Source organism: Astatotilapia calliptera, chromosome 12 (assembly GCF_900246225.1).
Source record: "Astatotilapia calliptera chromosome 12, fAstCal1.2, whole genome shotgun sequence".
NCBI classification, from domain to species: domain Eukaryota; kingdom Metazoa; phylum Chordata; class Actinopteri; order Cichliformes; family Cichlidae; genus Astatotilapia; species Astatotilapia calliptera.
Genome location: NC_039313.1, coordinates 30,425,140 through 30,441,009, shown reverse-complemented (window position 1 = coordinate 30,441,009; position 15,870 = coordinate 30,425,140). Strand labels below are relative to the sequence as shown.

At 38.5% G+C, this 15,870-nt stretch overlaps 1 protein-coding gene across 2 annotated transcripts; it reads left to right on the top strand.

Annotated features, from left to right (window-relative positions):
- Positions 1-615: 615 nt before the first annotated feature.
- On the top strand, positions 616-15,280 carry vsig10 (V-set and immunoglobulin domain containing 10). Of its 2 annotated transcripts, none has more exons than XM_026188162.1 (9): positions 616-919; positions 998-1,303; positions 4,637-4,942; positions 8,551-8,802; positions 12,821-13,105; positions 13,346-13,459; positions 13,632-13,641; positions 14,848-14,990; positions 15,078-15,280. In XM_026188162.1, the coding sequence occupies exons 1-9, from the start codon at positions 868-870 to the stop codon at positions 15,170-15,172; spliced, it is 1,563 nt and encodes a 520-aa protein (XP_026043947.1). In that variant the 5' UTR covers positions 616-867; the 3' UTR covers positions 15,173-15,280. The 2 variants fall into 2 exon arrangements, with proteins under 2 accessions (XP_026043947.1, XP_026043946.1); XM_026188161.1 differs by having other exon boundaries at positions 619-919; positions 13,343-13,459; positions 15,078-15,279.
- Positions 15,281-15,870: the final 590 nt, after the last annotated feature.

Sequence of the window (15,870 nt, the reverse complement as noted above, 5' to 3'; positions counted from 1 at the left end):
TAATATTATTAATATTGGAAAAAGGCACAACATTGGCAGCTCGCCCCCTTCAGATGATTCATGCAGAGAGAAGCATACTTTGTTGTGTATTTGTGGAGTTTGAGGCATCATTTTGGTTGCTCGTGGAGTTACTCGGGGAACTGAATGGAAATGAAATCAAAGGCCATCATAAATGCAAAGGCTTGGCTTATGAAAAACATTTCATGAAAACAGATGTATTTTTAAAATAGTAATTACCTAATAAGATTATAAAAACAACTGAAAACTGAATTTTTAAGAGAAAGAAGTAGAAATAGATACATTGTTTCCTAAAAATACAGAATTTTAACCAAATAAACGGTTGACAACTGATATCTATGATATCTATCAGTGATATCTATGTTTTTGTATTATCTTAGCCCTATTTATAATGTCCGTTTGTTACAATGACAGCCTGACATCCATCTTTTCTGACTACAATCTCTTTTACTACCTTTAAAAAAGGCAAGAAAATGAGCTAATTTATTACCTGCGATAAGAAAAAAGAAAAGTAAAACAAATGGCTGTGGTGTTACTGCACCTTTAAGAAGGTGAGGTCAGGGTGTGGTTTCTGTCCTGGTAAAGTTTCCGGCTTGGCATGCTCATGTAAACAGAGCACCTCTACCAAATCTTGGTGAAGCCTAAGAGAAGGACAGAAGTCGGATCATGTCAGACCGCTGCCATCTGCCGACACTGGGTTCCGTGTGCTGTGGTGTGTAATGGGCAGACCGGTGCCCGGTGTGTTGCTGCGTATCACCGAGGTGCTCCCGCAGGTGGACTAGTCAGACAGGTTTGACCTAGAAGTCGCAACTGTTCACTCATTTCTGAAGGCAATGTAGGAAAGTTATCATGAAGGTAGTAGCAACGTTAGCGCTTCTGCAGTTGTATATTTCTGCAACAGGTGAGTTCGGATCGACTCGGAAAACACAGGTGAGTGTAAAAACCCCGCTTCAATCTTTTTTTTTTCTTTTCCTTTCAGCTGATCTCGTTACAGCGGAAGTTTCGGGTAATGTCTCAAGCGAAACGGCCCTGTCAGCTTCACCGGGTGACATCGTTGTACTTCCGTGTTACTCGGCAGGTAAAGTAACACCCGTGGTAACGACATGGACCAAAAATGGACGGGAAATCGTTACAGGCGGAGATCCCACTCGGCGCCTCATCGTGAACCCTGATGGGAGTTTGAACATCAGCGCGACGATGCCTGGAGATGAGGGGATTTACCTGTGCAACTCCACACTATCTGACAACAGCTCCTTCCTGGCACGTGTGCTGCTTCAAGTAACAAGTAAGTGTATGCGCACATTTTGAACAATGAGCTCTTCACGGTGAGGTAATGTAGGTGTTGCTTGCCTGAATTCTTGGAACATTTCTAGCAAATGCAAACTGGTTCATCTACATAACATGTGGGCCAGTTCTCGACAGCGGCTGACTTTTGTAGATGGGTCTAAATGTGCTATGTGGAGTTTGCCAGGCCTTCACTTTGCTGCATGCTTCTCTCAGAATATTCTAGCTTCCTTCCACAGTCCAAAGACATACATACTGTTTATTTAGTGTGTCTAAATTAGCCATAGGTGTGAATGTAAGTGAACATGAATGTAAGTGTGTCTTCATGTGTTTGCCCTGTCATGTACTGCTGACGTGTCAGGGGTGTACCTGGCCTTATGGACAGCGACAAATGAGACTGTTTCCCACGGCCCTGTGACCCTGAATTTGAGGTTAAGAAGATGGATGGGTCTATTTGTAAAGCGCTTATAGCTACACTTTGAGAAGGTGGCTATGGTCATCGTTCTTTGATCTTTAAGGTCTTTATCAGCTAACCACTCAGTGGAGTACTGCAATACCTGATCAGTCTTCTTAATAATAACAATAATGATGGATTGGATTTATATAGCGCTTTTCAAGGCACCCAAAGCGCTTTACAATGCCACTATTCATTCACTCTCGCATTCACACACTGGTGGAGGCAGCTACAGTTGTAGCCACAGCTGCCCTGGGGCAGACTGACAGAAGCGAGGCTGCCATATTGCGCCATCGGCCCCTCTGGCCAACACCAGTAGGCGGTAGGGTAAAGTGTCTTGCCCAAGGACACAACGACCAGGACAGAGAGCCCGGGGATCGAACCGGCAACCTTCCGGTTACAGATACGCTTCCCAACCCCCCTGAGCCACGGTCGCCCACGACATTCTTGAAAAATGCAGACTTTTTCCTCTATCGCTGCTTGAAGAAAGATTCTGAAAACTGTCAGTAGGCGTGGGTGCTCATTTCAAGTCCATTTTCATCCAAAAAAAAAAAAAGATCCAACTAGCTCACCTTTAAAACATCAGCCCACACCAGTACCCTACCTGCAGGTTCCTGGTGCCTGATTCAAAGTGGAGCTGTTTACTGGTCCAGCTGTGGCTCGCTCATCTAGTCCATCAAGAGTCACACACCATCTCATTGGTCCACAAAAAGCTCAAAAATCTGTCTTGAGATATTTCTTGGTCCTGAATACACTGAATACCTTGTACTTCTGGGTATATGTAGGTTGCAGTCAGAGATGGGCAGTTACAAGTAATGCGTTACTATAATCCGATTACATTTTTGAGTAACGAGTAAAGTAAGGGATTACTATTACAAAAAAGGTAATTAGATTACTGTTACTTTCCCGTAAGCACGCTGCGTTACTCCGTTACTAAAACCGTGATTTTCTTCTCTTTTTTTTTTCTTTTTTTTGCGAGAGTGTCTCATGACCAGTGTTGGTCAAGTTACTTGAAAAAAGCAATCAGTAACTAATTACTGATTACTTCCCCAAAAAGTATTTTCAAAAGTAATTAGTTACATAGTTACTTTTTAAAAAAATGATTTACAACCTGAGTAGGTAATAAAGCGATAGATCTTTCAGCCCAATTCTATTTTTTCTGCATAATCCATCATATAAAATGTAATCAAATGGAAAAAGTCTCTTTTTGAAACTAGTTTTATTAGCTTTAATCTTTTAACTTCACGCATGAGGCAAATATTAAATTATATGCAACATTCTCTGACTGGAAGAAATTTGTTTAACATTTAAACCTATTTTCTGCATATTCCAGCATATAAAATAAAATAGTTTTTTGTGTTTACACTCACCTTTCAAATAGATGCACGTAAAACACAGAAGTTAAAAGATTAAAACTAATAAAAGTTTTAAAAAGAGACTTTTTCATTTGATTACATTTTATATGATGGATTATGCAGAAAAAGTAGAATTGGGCTGAAAGATCTATCTCTATTCCGGGATAAATCATGTTTTAAAAAGTAACTAAGTAACTAATTACTTCTGAAAATAAGTAATCAGTAAAGTAACAGGATTACTTTTTTCGGGAAGTAATCAGTAATTAGTTACTGATTACTTTTTTCAAGTAACTTGACCAACACTGGTTGCTGTTATGGACAGCAGTGGTGGATGATTGGTTTCTGGCAGGTCAGCGTTTGATTCGCAGTTAATTAGCAATTAGTTTTTCTCAGGTTTCTTTTGACACTGTTGGCTATTGGCAACAAAACATTTGATGGTTCTGTGATCACGCGTCGATATATTAGAAATTTCAAGAGTGTAACATCATTCAGAAAAGAGAGTAACAGCTGAAGTGTTAAGTAGTAGTGGGAGCCAGTTAACATCTGTGCTCTGAAGCTTACTAGATAGAATCATGGTTGGACATCAGGCTACTTGATTATGGAAGAGAATTGTCATCATGCTGAGTTTGGCAAATGTAGTTTATTTAATATGATTACTTGTTGAGTTGTTTGGTTTTCCATATCTGTCTGAGAAAACACTCCTTTCACAGCCTTATGAGGAGTAAGTTTGGACTTTAAGGAATGGGTGTGTACAAATGTTAAAGACAAGGGGTGTGGTGGAGGTGTAACACAAAGTACAAGAGATTCTCTGTGAAACAGACTGTAACAGTCATTGTTTTATCTTGATTTTCTGGTTTTCATAATTGATTGCAAACCTAAAATCCATATTTAAACGGTACTGCTCTAGGCTAAAATTGAAAATAAGGGTAGGTTTTCTTTCTAATACCAAATGAAACCACTGCAGGACAAGTTTGCTAAAGAGAACCTTGACACTCCACTCTTCTGCCAGGAAAATGTTTTGTGAACAAAGTGAAGCTCAATTATTCAGAAATAACATCCACTTTGTGTGTCTTGGGCACCAGCATGAAAACATCATCCAAAGGGTGAAGTGTGATTGGTTGCTGTTTTTGCTGCTTCTCTCCTGAATAGTTTTGGCGGGCAAAATGTGTTTATCAAGGAATCTTGCAGGATAATTTCAAGGTGTCTGCACCTTTCTACAGCGGGACATTAAACTGAAACATCAAAGTAAATGTGCTGCAGAATGGCTCGGATCAAAATCTGAAATTAGCTTGAGTATTTTTGTTTTATATGCCAAAGACAACCTCAGAACACATTGTATAATAAGACAGACAGATCCACTGAATGCGTTTTTCCTGCTTTTATTGGTTCATAATGACACTTGTTATATTTTCCTCTACAAACATATCTTTAAAGTTGCTTACAGTATTTACTGATCTCATAAATTTAGAAGTTACTCTGAGTGAGGTTATACTAAGTTTTAATGCACTGTATGCATTTCTCTCAGGTGGACCAGAAAATGTGTCTACATCCATCAGTCCTGCCACTGCACTGTCCAATGGGACCCTTTACACAGATCGGGGTTCATCCGTTACTTTAAGGTGCTCCGGCTCCTCCTACCCGTCTCAGCACCTGACCTGGGCCTTCAGCGGTGACTCGTCAAGCAACGACTCGCTGGTTTCAGGCTCTGGATCGTCCCTGGAATTCACCATACAAAACATTCAGCCCAGCGCTCAAGGAGTTTACAGCTGCATGGCCCACAACCCTGTTTCAAATGTGACAGTAATCAGTCGCACGGAGCTGCTAGTGTACTGTAAGTATCACAAACAGGATAATCTGCTGTGACTGTAAGCTTGACAGTGTAAAGTGGGATTTTATGTATGTTTATGTATGTTTGAATCAAAGACTGAGCTTTGGTTTAATGGCAAAGACTGCAGCAGGGCTGAATACTGTATAACTTTAAGTTTGTTGACATGCAGGCCTGAGTTTTAGTACTGATATTAATGTGATAATTTTCATATAAACACACCCACTGTTTATGCATTCTCCCCTTTCATTTAAAAAACACATCCTTCACTTTAGCATGCCTACCTATAAAGTGGTGTCATTATTTAGCAGAGGAAACAAAAGGAAAATCTTGAAGATTGCATGTGACAATTTAGCCAGAGAGTGGAGCTGAAACACTCCTGGGTGCTGTAAGCTTCACCAAAACCTGTTTTTTTTTTTTTTTATTTTTTTTTATTTATACATTAATGGGTTATATTGCTTAAAAGCAGAAAACATTTCATAATTTAAATTTTTAATATGTGTTTTAGATACATTTTTGTTTATAATTCACTCAGTGGGAATAAAAAAAAAAAACTAAATGGCTCTTCAAGTACAACTTGAGGTCAAATCCACAAAAAGAAACTTAGTACAGTGTTTTAGGTTTATAATGAATGTTAGTCAGTAAGCTACAAAACTGTAGACATGTTGAAATGTTTGCACGGAGACATTCCTGGACAGAAAAGCTGAATAAAATATTTAGTTATTCACAGTTTTATTAGTAAAACTGCTAGCTAAGCATTAAAAGATAATCCAGTCCAGTTCAGAGTGGCGTGGGGACTACTTTTTCCCTCTTAACCTCTTGCTGTACTACAAGAGAGAATATGATAGAGGGCAAGCAAGGCTGTGGAGGGAACAAAAAATGCATACTGAGAGATGTTTTGATGGGCTGAAAAAAAGCTGAGTCAGTACCCACCAGCAGCTGAGATGAGGGAAAATGAATGCCAGGAAAGGTCAAAACATGCTATCCAGGCCTCACTGAAAATATTACACTCAAACACTGTGAATGTCATGATTAATCGTGGTGTAACTGTGGAATGATTTTATCTATGTGGCTTCTGTTACGAGGAAAAAAAATACTATATTATGTGCAGGGTAAGGAGGCTGTGGCGGTTTATTGAGTCACTGCGATAACAATACATTGAATTGACTTCCTGAAATGTTTGCACGCAGCTTGTTCCCTGTTTTCGCTGACTTCCTGTAGCTCGCTTTTCAACACGGAAAAATCAAATCCATTTTTACTGAATGTTTGGAAATAATAGGCTTGTTTTATATGTCAGGTAACACTTTGTTTTACAGTTCCAGTGTTTTCTTAAAATTTGTTTGAGCACAATTGTTATGTAAATGTGTTGACAGCACAGACAGAGGTAAACTAATATACATCCATTTAAGCAAATTATTTCAGTCTTTTCTCAACAGTATGCAAATGTTTACAGGTTTTTATGCTGTGTTTGAAAGAAGAAATTTTCATTAATGAAATCATAATAAATGATTGCTTTGCTTTATATCAAGGTTACACAGGATAACTAAACTCAAACTGCTTTCCCTCTTCTTCCTACTTATAGTGTCAAATCACAACAAAAGTTGCCTCAAGGTGCTTTATATTTTAAGGTAATGTCCCTACAAAAATACAGAGACACCCCCAACAATCATGTGACCACCTATGAGCAAGCACTTTGGTCACAGTGGGAAGGAAAAACTCCCTTGTGACAGGAAGAAACCTCCAGCAGAAGCAGGCTCAGGGAGGACCGGCCACTCAGATGCTTTAAGTTTCACCAGAACATTTAGTAATTAGTGGAAAATATGGCATCAGAGATGGGTTTCTTCTTTATTCAGCTGCTCCCTTTAGGCATCTACTTCCAATCTTATCCCATCTCTATCATTCTCCTCTGTCACACCAACCCTCTGCATGTCCTCCTTCACTACTTGCATGAATCTCCTCTGTTTTCTTCCTCTTATCCTCCTGTCTGGCAACTCCATCTTAAACATCCTTTATCCAGTATATCTGTTCTCATTCTTTGGCAGATATCTAAACTGTCTCAGCCTTGCCTCTCTAATGCTGTCTCCAAACTGCTCAACCTGGGCTGTCTGATGTACTCCTTTCTAATCCTGTTCCTCCTGGTCACTCTCAACAACTCTGCCAACTCCAGCTCGACGTCCACTCTTTTTGTTAGAGCCACTATCTCCATACCATACATCTCATCGGGTCTTACTATTATCTTGTAAATCTTCCCTTTCACTCCTTCTATCAGATTCCCCCTCCCGACACTCGTTTTTACCCACTCCACCCTGCCTACTCTCTCTATTCCCTATCTCGCGCACTGTCTGTTGTTTCGGTTGACCCTAGATCAACCCCAGACATAAGAGTGAAGTATCAAAAGTGAAATTGTTATTCTAAGAAAAGTTAAGCTCTCTTAGTACAAAATCATGGATAGATTGAATGTGCAATGGCACTCTAAACACTTTACAGAATTCGTAACAGGATCAGGCAGACCGAAAGTGAGCCCATGATCGAATGATCGATACATAAAAATGTGTTAACTGAATGATAGAAGTGCAGAACTTGATAGTGTTACACCCCGGCCTAGGCAACCGGAGTGCAACACGAAAAAAGTAAAAATAAAGAAAAAAAAAAAACACACAAAAAACCCCCCACTAAAGCTCACCACCAAAATCCCAAAACGAAAGTATCGACAAAGCTATTTACAACAAACTATTTATTTACAACAAAACACCAAACTATTTACAACACGGGGGAGATCACGACCATGACCAACTGACACACAGGGCTTAAATACATAGAAGGAGCAATCAGGGGATGGACCACAGGAGGGAAACACAGCTGGGGAAAATTAGACCTGACAAGACAAGGAAAAGTAAACTGAACACCCTAAGATAACACAGACTTTCAAAGTAAAGCAGGAAACACATAACAGTCACGCCAAAAACAACACACTGACAACACCGAAACGTAACAATAGCTTGTAGTCTCTAAAGCAGCTTTTCAGATCAGATACAAGCTAACACTTTGTGCGAACACCTCAAAGCTTTTCAAAAACGATTTGAACATCAAAGAACACTAACTGGCATAGACGTACCACGCAGTGACCTGTGATTAACCCTTTATGGGGGATCTTGAGGCCTGATTAAGCCAAGCATTCCTGGCATAACATTCCCGACATCTTTGAATGTCTTTGGACTTAACACATTGTGGGTTAACACATTCCACAAGTTGGAAGCAACTTGTGGCGCTCATGAAGCTCAAGTGCAGCTTTTGTTAAGGAAAACAAGGCAAACCCAATGCGAGGGAATTCTTAAGCGATGAATGTAATATTGTTATATGTAACAAAATATTTTTAGTAAATAAAACATTAAAAAACACGTAAAGGTAAAGGTCTAACAGAAAAATCTCAATTAAAATTTGCTCTTAATTTGAGTTTTGCTTTAAGCAGCTTGAGGTGACTGTTATTGTGATTTGGCTCCACGTAAATAAAATGGAACTGAAATGATCTGAATATCCTTTCCTGAACATTCAGGAGTGCATTCCTACTGCTCATTACTGATGCTTTTATTTTTATTTCTTTTTCTCCTAATTAGATGTCTCAGACAGACACCCTGAGTGTAAATGGACACTGACACAGAACATCTCTCTAGTCCAGTTCACCTGCACTTGGTTAGAAGTTTATCCCACCCCAAACCTACGTTGGGATATGGGACCATTGCAGGTGGCGGACAGCCTCAATGTTACGATGAGCCGCTCCACGCTGTCAGACGGGCAGACCGTGAACTGCACAGCCCAGCCCCAGCACCTCGGCCCAGAAAAAGAGAAGTTGTGTTCGTTTACCCTCGGTAAGCTTGTTGTAGGGAAATGAGCCTCTTAACGATCCTGAGATGTGCAAATGCTGAATCTTTAATGTACTTTTGACTTAAGAAGCCACAGTGACACTCGCTGCTGTCAATCACTGTTTGCAGTTCTGACATCACATTTATGTCATGGTTGAGCTTCTGTACAGGTAGTATATTTGATTACTCAGAATCACAATAGTTTATTATTCTCAGCGAGGAAGTTACTTTGTGACAATAAAAAAAAAAGGCCACTCAGAGAGCGCAAAAAGTGTGACCTTGACTCAATTTACACCAAAATCAAATCAGCTCAAGCTGTTACTGGTATCTACTATCAACAAAATTTCAACATGATAGCTTGAAAACTGTGGACACTATAATGCTAACAAACAAACAAACAAATAGAATCAATTACATACTCTCTCCCTTTGGACGAAGAACAAACTATGAAAAAGAATAGTGCATGAAGTACAAATAAAAATAAATAAACACTGTAGTATTTAAAAATATACACTCAAAGCAAAATAAAAGTTAAACAATATCACGTGCAACATTTACTAGATGATGACAAGTGAAAATAATTCGGGCATCGGTCTGTAATCACTGATTAGTCATAGGATTCGTCCATAACTTGAACACCATCCTCCTTTCTCACACTGACTCCACAGAGTGAAGCGCCACACCCACAACGTCACCAGCCTTCCAGATCAGTGTGAGCCTGTTGGTGTACACCACCCTCTGCTGCCCCAGCACACCAGTGGATGGCACTGGCCACCACAGACTCCTCAAATTAAAAACAAAAAACAAATTAGTGCAGGTCTACACCCAGATTATTTTGTCTCAAGTTTTTTAAAATTGTAAAATGCAAAGTGCATTGTGGGTATTTTGTCAGATGATCTTTCAATTTAAAAGTCCAATTAAATCTGATGAAACAGCTATATGGTACAGCCCTATAAAATTACATGGTTCTTAACAGGAACATTACCTATAGTTGAATAATATTTTCAAAATAAGAGTGTGTGAAAAAAGTCTTAGAAGATATCACACACAATGTCACTTTTGTCTAACATACAGTTTTTCCTTCAGGGACAGAGTTTCTGTAAAAACGTCACAGTAAACTGAAACCATCCGCATGATCAGATATCATGTGACGTATGTGAGGAAAAATATGTGCTGCAGGAGTAGGAACTATGTGAGCAATGCTTATTTGACTTAGAGAATGATGGCACCCTCCCTTGAAGCCAACAGGTCAAAAATTTCTGGTCACAATGTGAGAGAGTCACAACCCAGGAAAACTGATTATGTTTAGCATTACTCCAGAAATATGGCTAACATTGCCATGCTCGTCATAAATGTAAAAGTAACTTGATTGGGACTAATCCTAATTATTGGGTATTGTTTTTAATATTCATATGAAGTACCATAATATTTATTCGATTAAGCTTTCCAGCCCTGACAAGAATAACACTTGGCAGTGTGCTCATGAGAACACAACACAGGGCATGTGGGCAGTTAGTGAGTCACCCAGTTGTGTAAAGGTTATCATCACATGAATGCCTTATTCAAACAATGAGTTGATGCAACAGGATGTGAGTTGCTGTTCTCTGATCAGCCTTCTTCTGTGAATCAGAAACACTGAACAAAAATGACATTTTGTCAAACAAAATGAGTAAAATTCCAAAATATTCTTATTTATTTACAAATTGCAATTGATATTTACTGAACAAACAAAGCAATAGTCCAACCAGTTTGGAGGTCATGAAAAAGTATGAACAATGTCAGGTTTAGAGCTGGAGTGATTGGTTGATATATCAAATAGCGGATATTAGTGTTTTTGAAATGTAAAAAAGTAAAATTTTAAAACAAGAAAAGGTGTGGAAAAGTGTCAAAATACTGAAAACACATTTATTTTGAAGTTGGAATTCATCCAAAATACAAACAAACCTTCAGCTTTTGCATGAAAACAACACAGTGATATTATTGCAGTACCAAAACTGTCACCAGAGGGGAAGAAGAAGCTATAAAATTCCACTTCTGAGCTTAGCCATGTAGCAAGCTATTTTGGTGTATTTTTGTCCTCATCAGCCAGCATGACTCATAGAAAGGGACTGTTTGGTCTTAATAACAGACCAAAAAAACCCCAAACATATTGTGTTAATTTATCTTTTTTTTTTTTTTAAAAGCAGCATTTTTGTTTTTACTGAAAACATATGATCAGTATGATCATAAGCTCTTTTGCTCTCTTGGTAAGAGTTGGATAAGAAGACGAGAAGATCAACAGCTTTCATGTCTGTACAGTATATGTAAGGTTTCTGCAAGAAGACAGCTTATTTCCAGTGTTTATTTATCGATCTTGGCTCAAACCTCAGTAAACCACAAAATGCTAGTTTTGAAAGTAAGGGTTAATTAGAGAGCTGAAATTGTTTTTAAGTGTGGTCAGGCCTGGTTTTTGGTCTTCATTTTAATTTACAGTGTTAATGTTGTGCTGAAATGTTTCCTGGCCACAACTTGGTGTTTTCTGCTCAGAAATATTTGTCCCCTCTTGATTGTTATTCTTCTTTTTTTGCATATTTATCACACTTGCATGTTTCAGATCAGAAACCCAGGTAAATACAAAGTGCAGCTTTCACTCCTCGGCCTTAAAACTTGGGTGATGTGGACACCCAAGTTTGTGAATGTGATAACTCAAGGATGAAGCTAAAAAGCTATCCAAACTACCTGACTATTGTGAAAAAGTTGTTAAATCACAAATTAACTTTGATTAACCACATTTTTTTTTTTGGAAAGCTGAGTTAAATTTCATTACACAACCATTCCTCATTACTGCCAAACCTAAATCACCAAACAGAGCCTGTCTGACATAGTGAAGTAGACTAAAAGATCTTAAAGAGCAACACATCATGTCATGATCCAAAGAAACTCAAGAACAGATGAAAAACAAAGTTATTGAAAGTCTGGAAAGGGTTACAGGGCTATTTCTAAGGCTTTGGGAGTCCGGTGAACCACAGTTGCAGCTATTAAGTGCAAATGGAGAAAACTTGGAAGAGTGGTGAACCTTTCCCAGGAGTGGCTGGCATACCAAAATTACTCAAAGAACACATTGATGACTCAACGGGAAGTTACAAAATAACACAGAACAACATCTAAAGAACTACAAGCCTTACTCGCCTCACTTAGGTTCAGCAGAGGTGTTCATGATTCAACAATAAGAAAGAGAAAGAAATATTCTGTGGACTGATGAGACAAAAGTTTAACTTCCTGCAAGGTTGTGTCCCATTACATCTGGCATTCATATAAAGGACATCATACCTGCAGACAAACATATTGATGGTAGTGCGATGGTGCTTCAGTGGCTAGACAACTTGGTATAATTAATGGAAGCATGAATTCTGCTACCAGAAAATTGTGAAGAAGAATGTCCAGCCTTCGGTTGTACACTGAAGTTCAAGCGTACTCGTGATTATGCAGCAGGAAAATGATCTGAAACACACCAGCAAGTCCATCTCTGAATGGTTCAGTAAAGGCAAAATGAAGGCTTTTAGACTTGAATCAGATTGAGATGCTTTGGCAAGACCTTAAAAAGGCCGTTCGTGCTCGATGTGGCTCAATTAAAACTATTCTGGAAAGGAGAGTGGGCCAGAATTCCTCCACAGCAATGCAATCAGTTACAGTTCTTGCATCCAAGGGTAGTAGAAACAGTTAGGTTTGGGGAGCGATTACTTTTTCCACATAGGCCAGGTCGGCTTGGAAATTATTTAACCCAAGTAAAGTGCAGTTGTTATCTTTGTCTAATATCAAAACTTGTTTGATGATCTGAAACATTTAAGTGTGACAAATGTGCAAAAAATAGGAATTTGGGAGTGGGGCAAATACTTTTCAAGTAAGATTCCTCATATGCTTTATATCCCACATAAATCAAGTTTTGTAAATGTAAATACATTTGACTTTTTTAAAAAAATATCTGACTGAAATGATAAAGTATCTGATTTTTATTTTTATTTTTCCTCCTCTCTCACTCTGTCAGAGCTTCCCTTCCCTGAAGGCGAACCAATGGTCTCTGCTCTGGAGGCAAGCAACGTAACACTCACATGCACTGAGACCACGTCCAAGCCCCCTGCAATTACCACATGGAGAAAGGGATTACAACTGGACAACATTGAATCTGGATCAAAGTACATCCTGTCTTTGGAAGGCCCGGTCTTCAAGCTGACCATAGTAAACGTCACTAAAGAGGACGAAGGCTTCTATTTCTGCCACAGTGAGAACCCGCTCGGACTACGCGAGCTAGAAGTGGAGCTCACTGTGAAGAGTTGAGTTTTGAATAAGAGGAATATCCTGGCATTAGTAGTTTTACAGAATAGATCATTTGCATGTCTTTGCATTTTTTTCAATGTCTGCGTGAGATAACGAATAGACATTAAGCAGAAGTGTAAACAGCATGCTAGTCACTACAGGTGTTGACTCCGCCTCTGGAATCCAGATAAACCTGCTGCTCCACCCTTTTTTGTACTTCATAAGCTTCTCCTGTTGCCTTTTTTGGTTTCAGCAGCCTCTTCCGCGTACACAGGAGCAGTCATCGGCATATTTATAGCAGCACTGATTATGGGGTCAGCTGTCATCATAGCCAAAATTGTCTACAACAGCAGAGACCGGATTTGCCTGGGTAATTTTTTTTTTCTTTTCATAAATAAATTTTGCATCAGTAATAGCGTCAGCCTCTGATCAATAACAATCCACATGCTGTATCTGCATTTTAAATTAATAGGAACTGTATTAAACATGAAAATCTACTAATACTGATGCCATTCTTTGTGTTTGTGTTTTTGTGTCAATAGGTGGCTTTGGGTGAGTATTTCATATTTGCTTTTGTCATATATACTAAATGCTTACTTTAGTTGCACAGTCCATATAGATTGAGTTAAAGTACTTTATGCACATCTGTGTTGCATTTGAAATGCATTGTTTTTTTCCCATTTAAAAGCAAGCCAATCATCAAGTAGTACCATTATTTTCTAGGAGTTCTTTTTACCCCTCGGCTGTAAAAGGCAGTTGGGATGTTGTGGTCACACTGCCTGATGGGAAGGTGGGCAGGTCATTTGTACACCCAACTTTATGAATGTGATAACTCGAGAACGACGCGAAATAGGAGTATCGAGTTCATACCATAGGTGTATCTACTAAAAGTTTCAGACAAGTTCCAATCTCAGTGACCTCATTCTCAGGTCAAGGTCAGAGGTCAATCTTGTAATTGTAATAACTCGAGCACGAGGCAATGTAGGATTTTGAAGTTGACACCATAGATGTATCTATTAAAAATCTTACCATTATTTTCTTTTTAAGTTAGATTACAAGGAATCTAAAATTCTGAGCATCTGTGCTTTTACAAATATGGAAGGATCTCAGAGAAAGGACAAAAAGTAAATCCTACCATCTATACATCTTCAGCACCCTTAAGAGTAATTCCACCTCTGAGCAGTAGACGATATCTTGATACCATGCTCAGCCTGCACACACTTGCTGCTGCTTTTACAAGCTGCTTTGCAAATCACCTCTACTTGCAGCTGCTCCATTTCATAGAGCTTCTAACTGATTTTTGCTGTCACTGATGTCTGCCCACACATTTTAGCTTGCACAGAGGGGGTCAAACTCCAGTTTTGTGATTGAAAGTGTGCTCCGCTTCTGGCGCCTCAATCTTGTTTAAAAACAAAATGCTTCTTTAAAACTCTTCACCTTACATGGCAGAACTGCGTAAAACACGTTTTTCAGCTAAATTGTTGCAGTTGTTTAGTTGGAGGACTAGCACATATAAAACTTAATTTGCTAAACTGAAGAATTTTAGCTTGTGGTCTTTATGATGATCATTCACATTAAACACATTTCTCCAAAGGATTTTTAGTGGCCAAAAATTCCAAAATGGTGACTTTGGTTTTGGTCAAAGCCATCTCTGGAATGTGGACTGAACAAAACTGTCTAACAAATACTTGGCGAAGATCAGTTTTAAAGATCTGGCTGCACGTGTGCGCCCGTGTCATACTATTCTCACCTCTGCAGGCAAGTGGATGACGACAGTGGAGACGTTCTGAGTCTGGTGGAGTCGGATGACGAACAAGTCTTCCAAGATGCAGTTCCCCGGCTGCCTCCAATAACCAACGGACATCACACAACACTTGTGCAGATACATCGAATCCCATCGAGTAGGACTTCATCACAGCAATTTATAAGTTTTCTAATTTCAGTGTAAAAATATTTTGTAATATAAAAATGTCCCTCTTTTTATTCAGGTGATCACGAGGATGCAGAAACTGCTGACACAAGTCCACAGCAGCAGGAGGATACCGTACAGACGGAAGAGCCAGTGCAACTTGTAGAATTTTAGGTATTGGGGAATTTTTTAGAGCAATGTTTAGTTTTAGGTAAATTTACTCCTGAAGAGAATGTGAACAGAATCGGTGGCAGAAACCTTTTTGTCCTTCCTTTCTATTGTTTTTTTTTTTTGTTTTTTTTTTAAGATTCTATATTTTTTGTAAATTTATTTTGATTGATTTGTTTATACAGTATGTAAAAATAAATAAATGTAATACAGTAAATGTGTTTGAACAAATATTCTTTGCATGTTTTTATGAGTTTTGTATTTTTAAAGGTGTTCACTATGTACACTATGCAGACCAATATATGTGACCTTTGACTATCTCGGTCTAGAATGCGACTCTCCTGCAGAACTATTTTTATTTATTTATTTTTTTAAATGCAGCAGAGTCAGTTCGTCACTCATCTGAGATTCATGCTACGTGTGAAACAAACTTGACTCACTCACTTGAAAATATTTACACGAGATCTACGTGAGAGGGAAAACTGAAATTAAAAACTCTAAAGGGTTTGACAAAAAATTTGTTGATTTAAACAAAATTATTCAATATTATTAGAATTTATTATTAGTGTCCTTTTAATGCAAAAGTACAATTGAGTCTCTCAAGTCACCTCAGTTTTTATAAAGAAGATTTTACTGGATAATTAATAGTCTAAATAATTCACTGTGTAAAACCATCAAAATCATATAAAAAATGTAGTGCTGTT

Excerpts from the sequence above, each read along its gene's own strand:
- vsig10 (XM_026188161.1), top strand. The coding sequence starts at position 868 with ATGAAGGTAGTAGCAACGTTAGCGCTTCTGCAGTTGTATATTTCTGCA. Across the intron at positions 8,803-12,820 it reads GTTGTGTTCGTTTACCCTCG|AGCTTCCCTTCCCTGAAGGC; the intron begins GTAAGCTTGTTG and ends TCACTCTGTCAG. Across the intron at positions 14,991-15,077 it reads GATACATCGAATCCCATCGA|GTGATCACGAGGATGCAGAA; the intron begins GTAGGACTTCAT and ends CTTTTTATTCAG.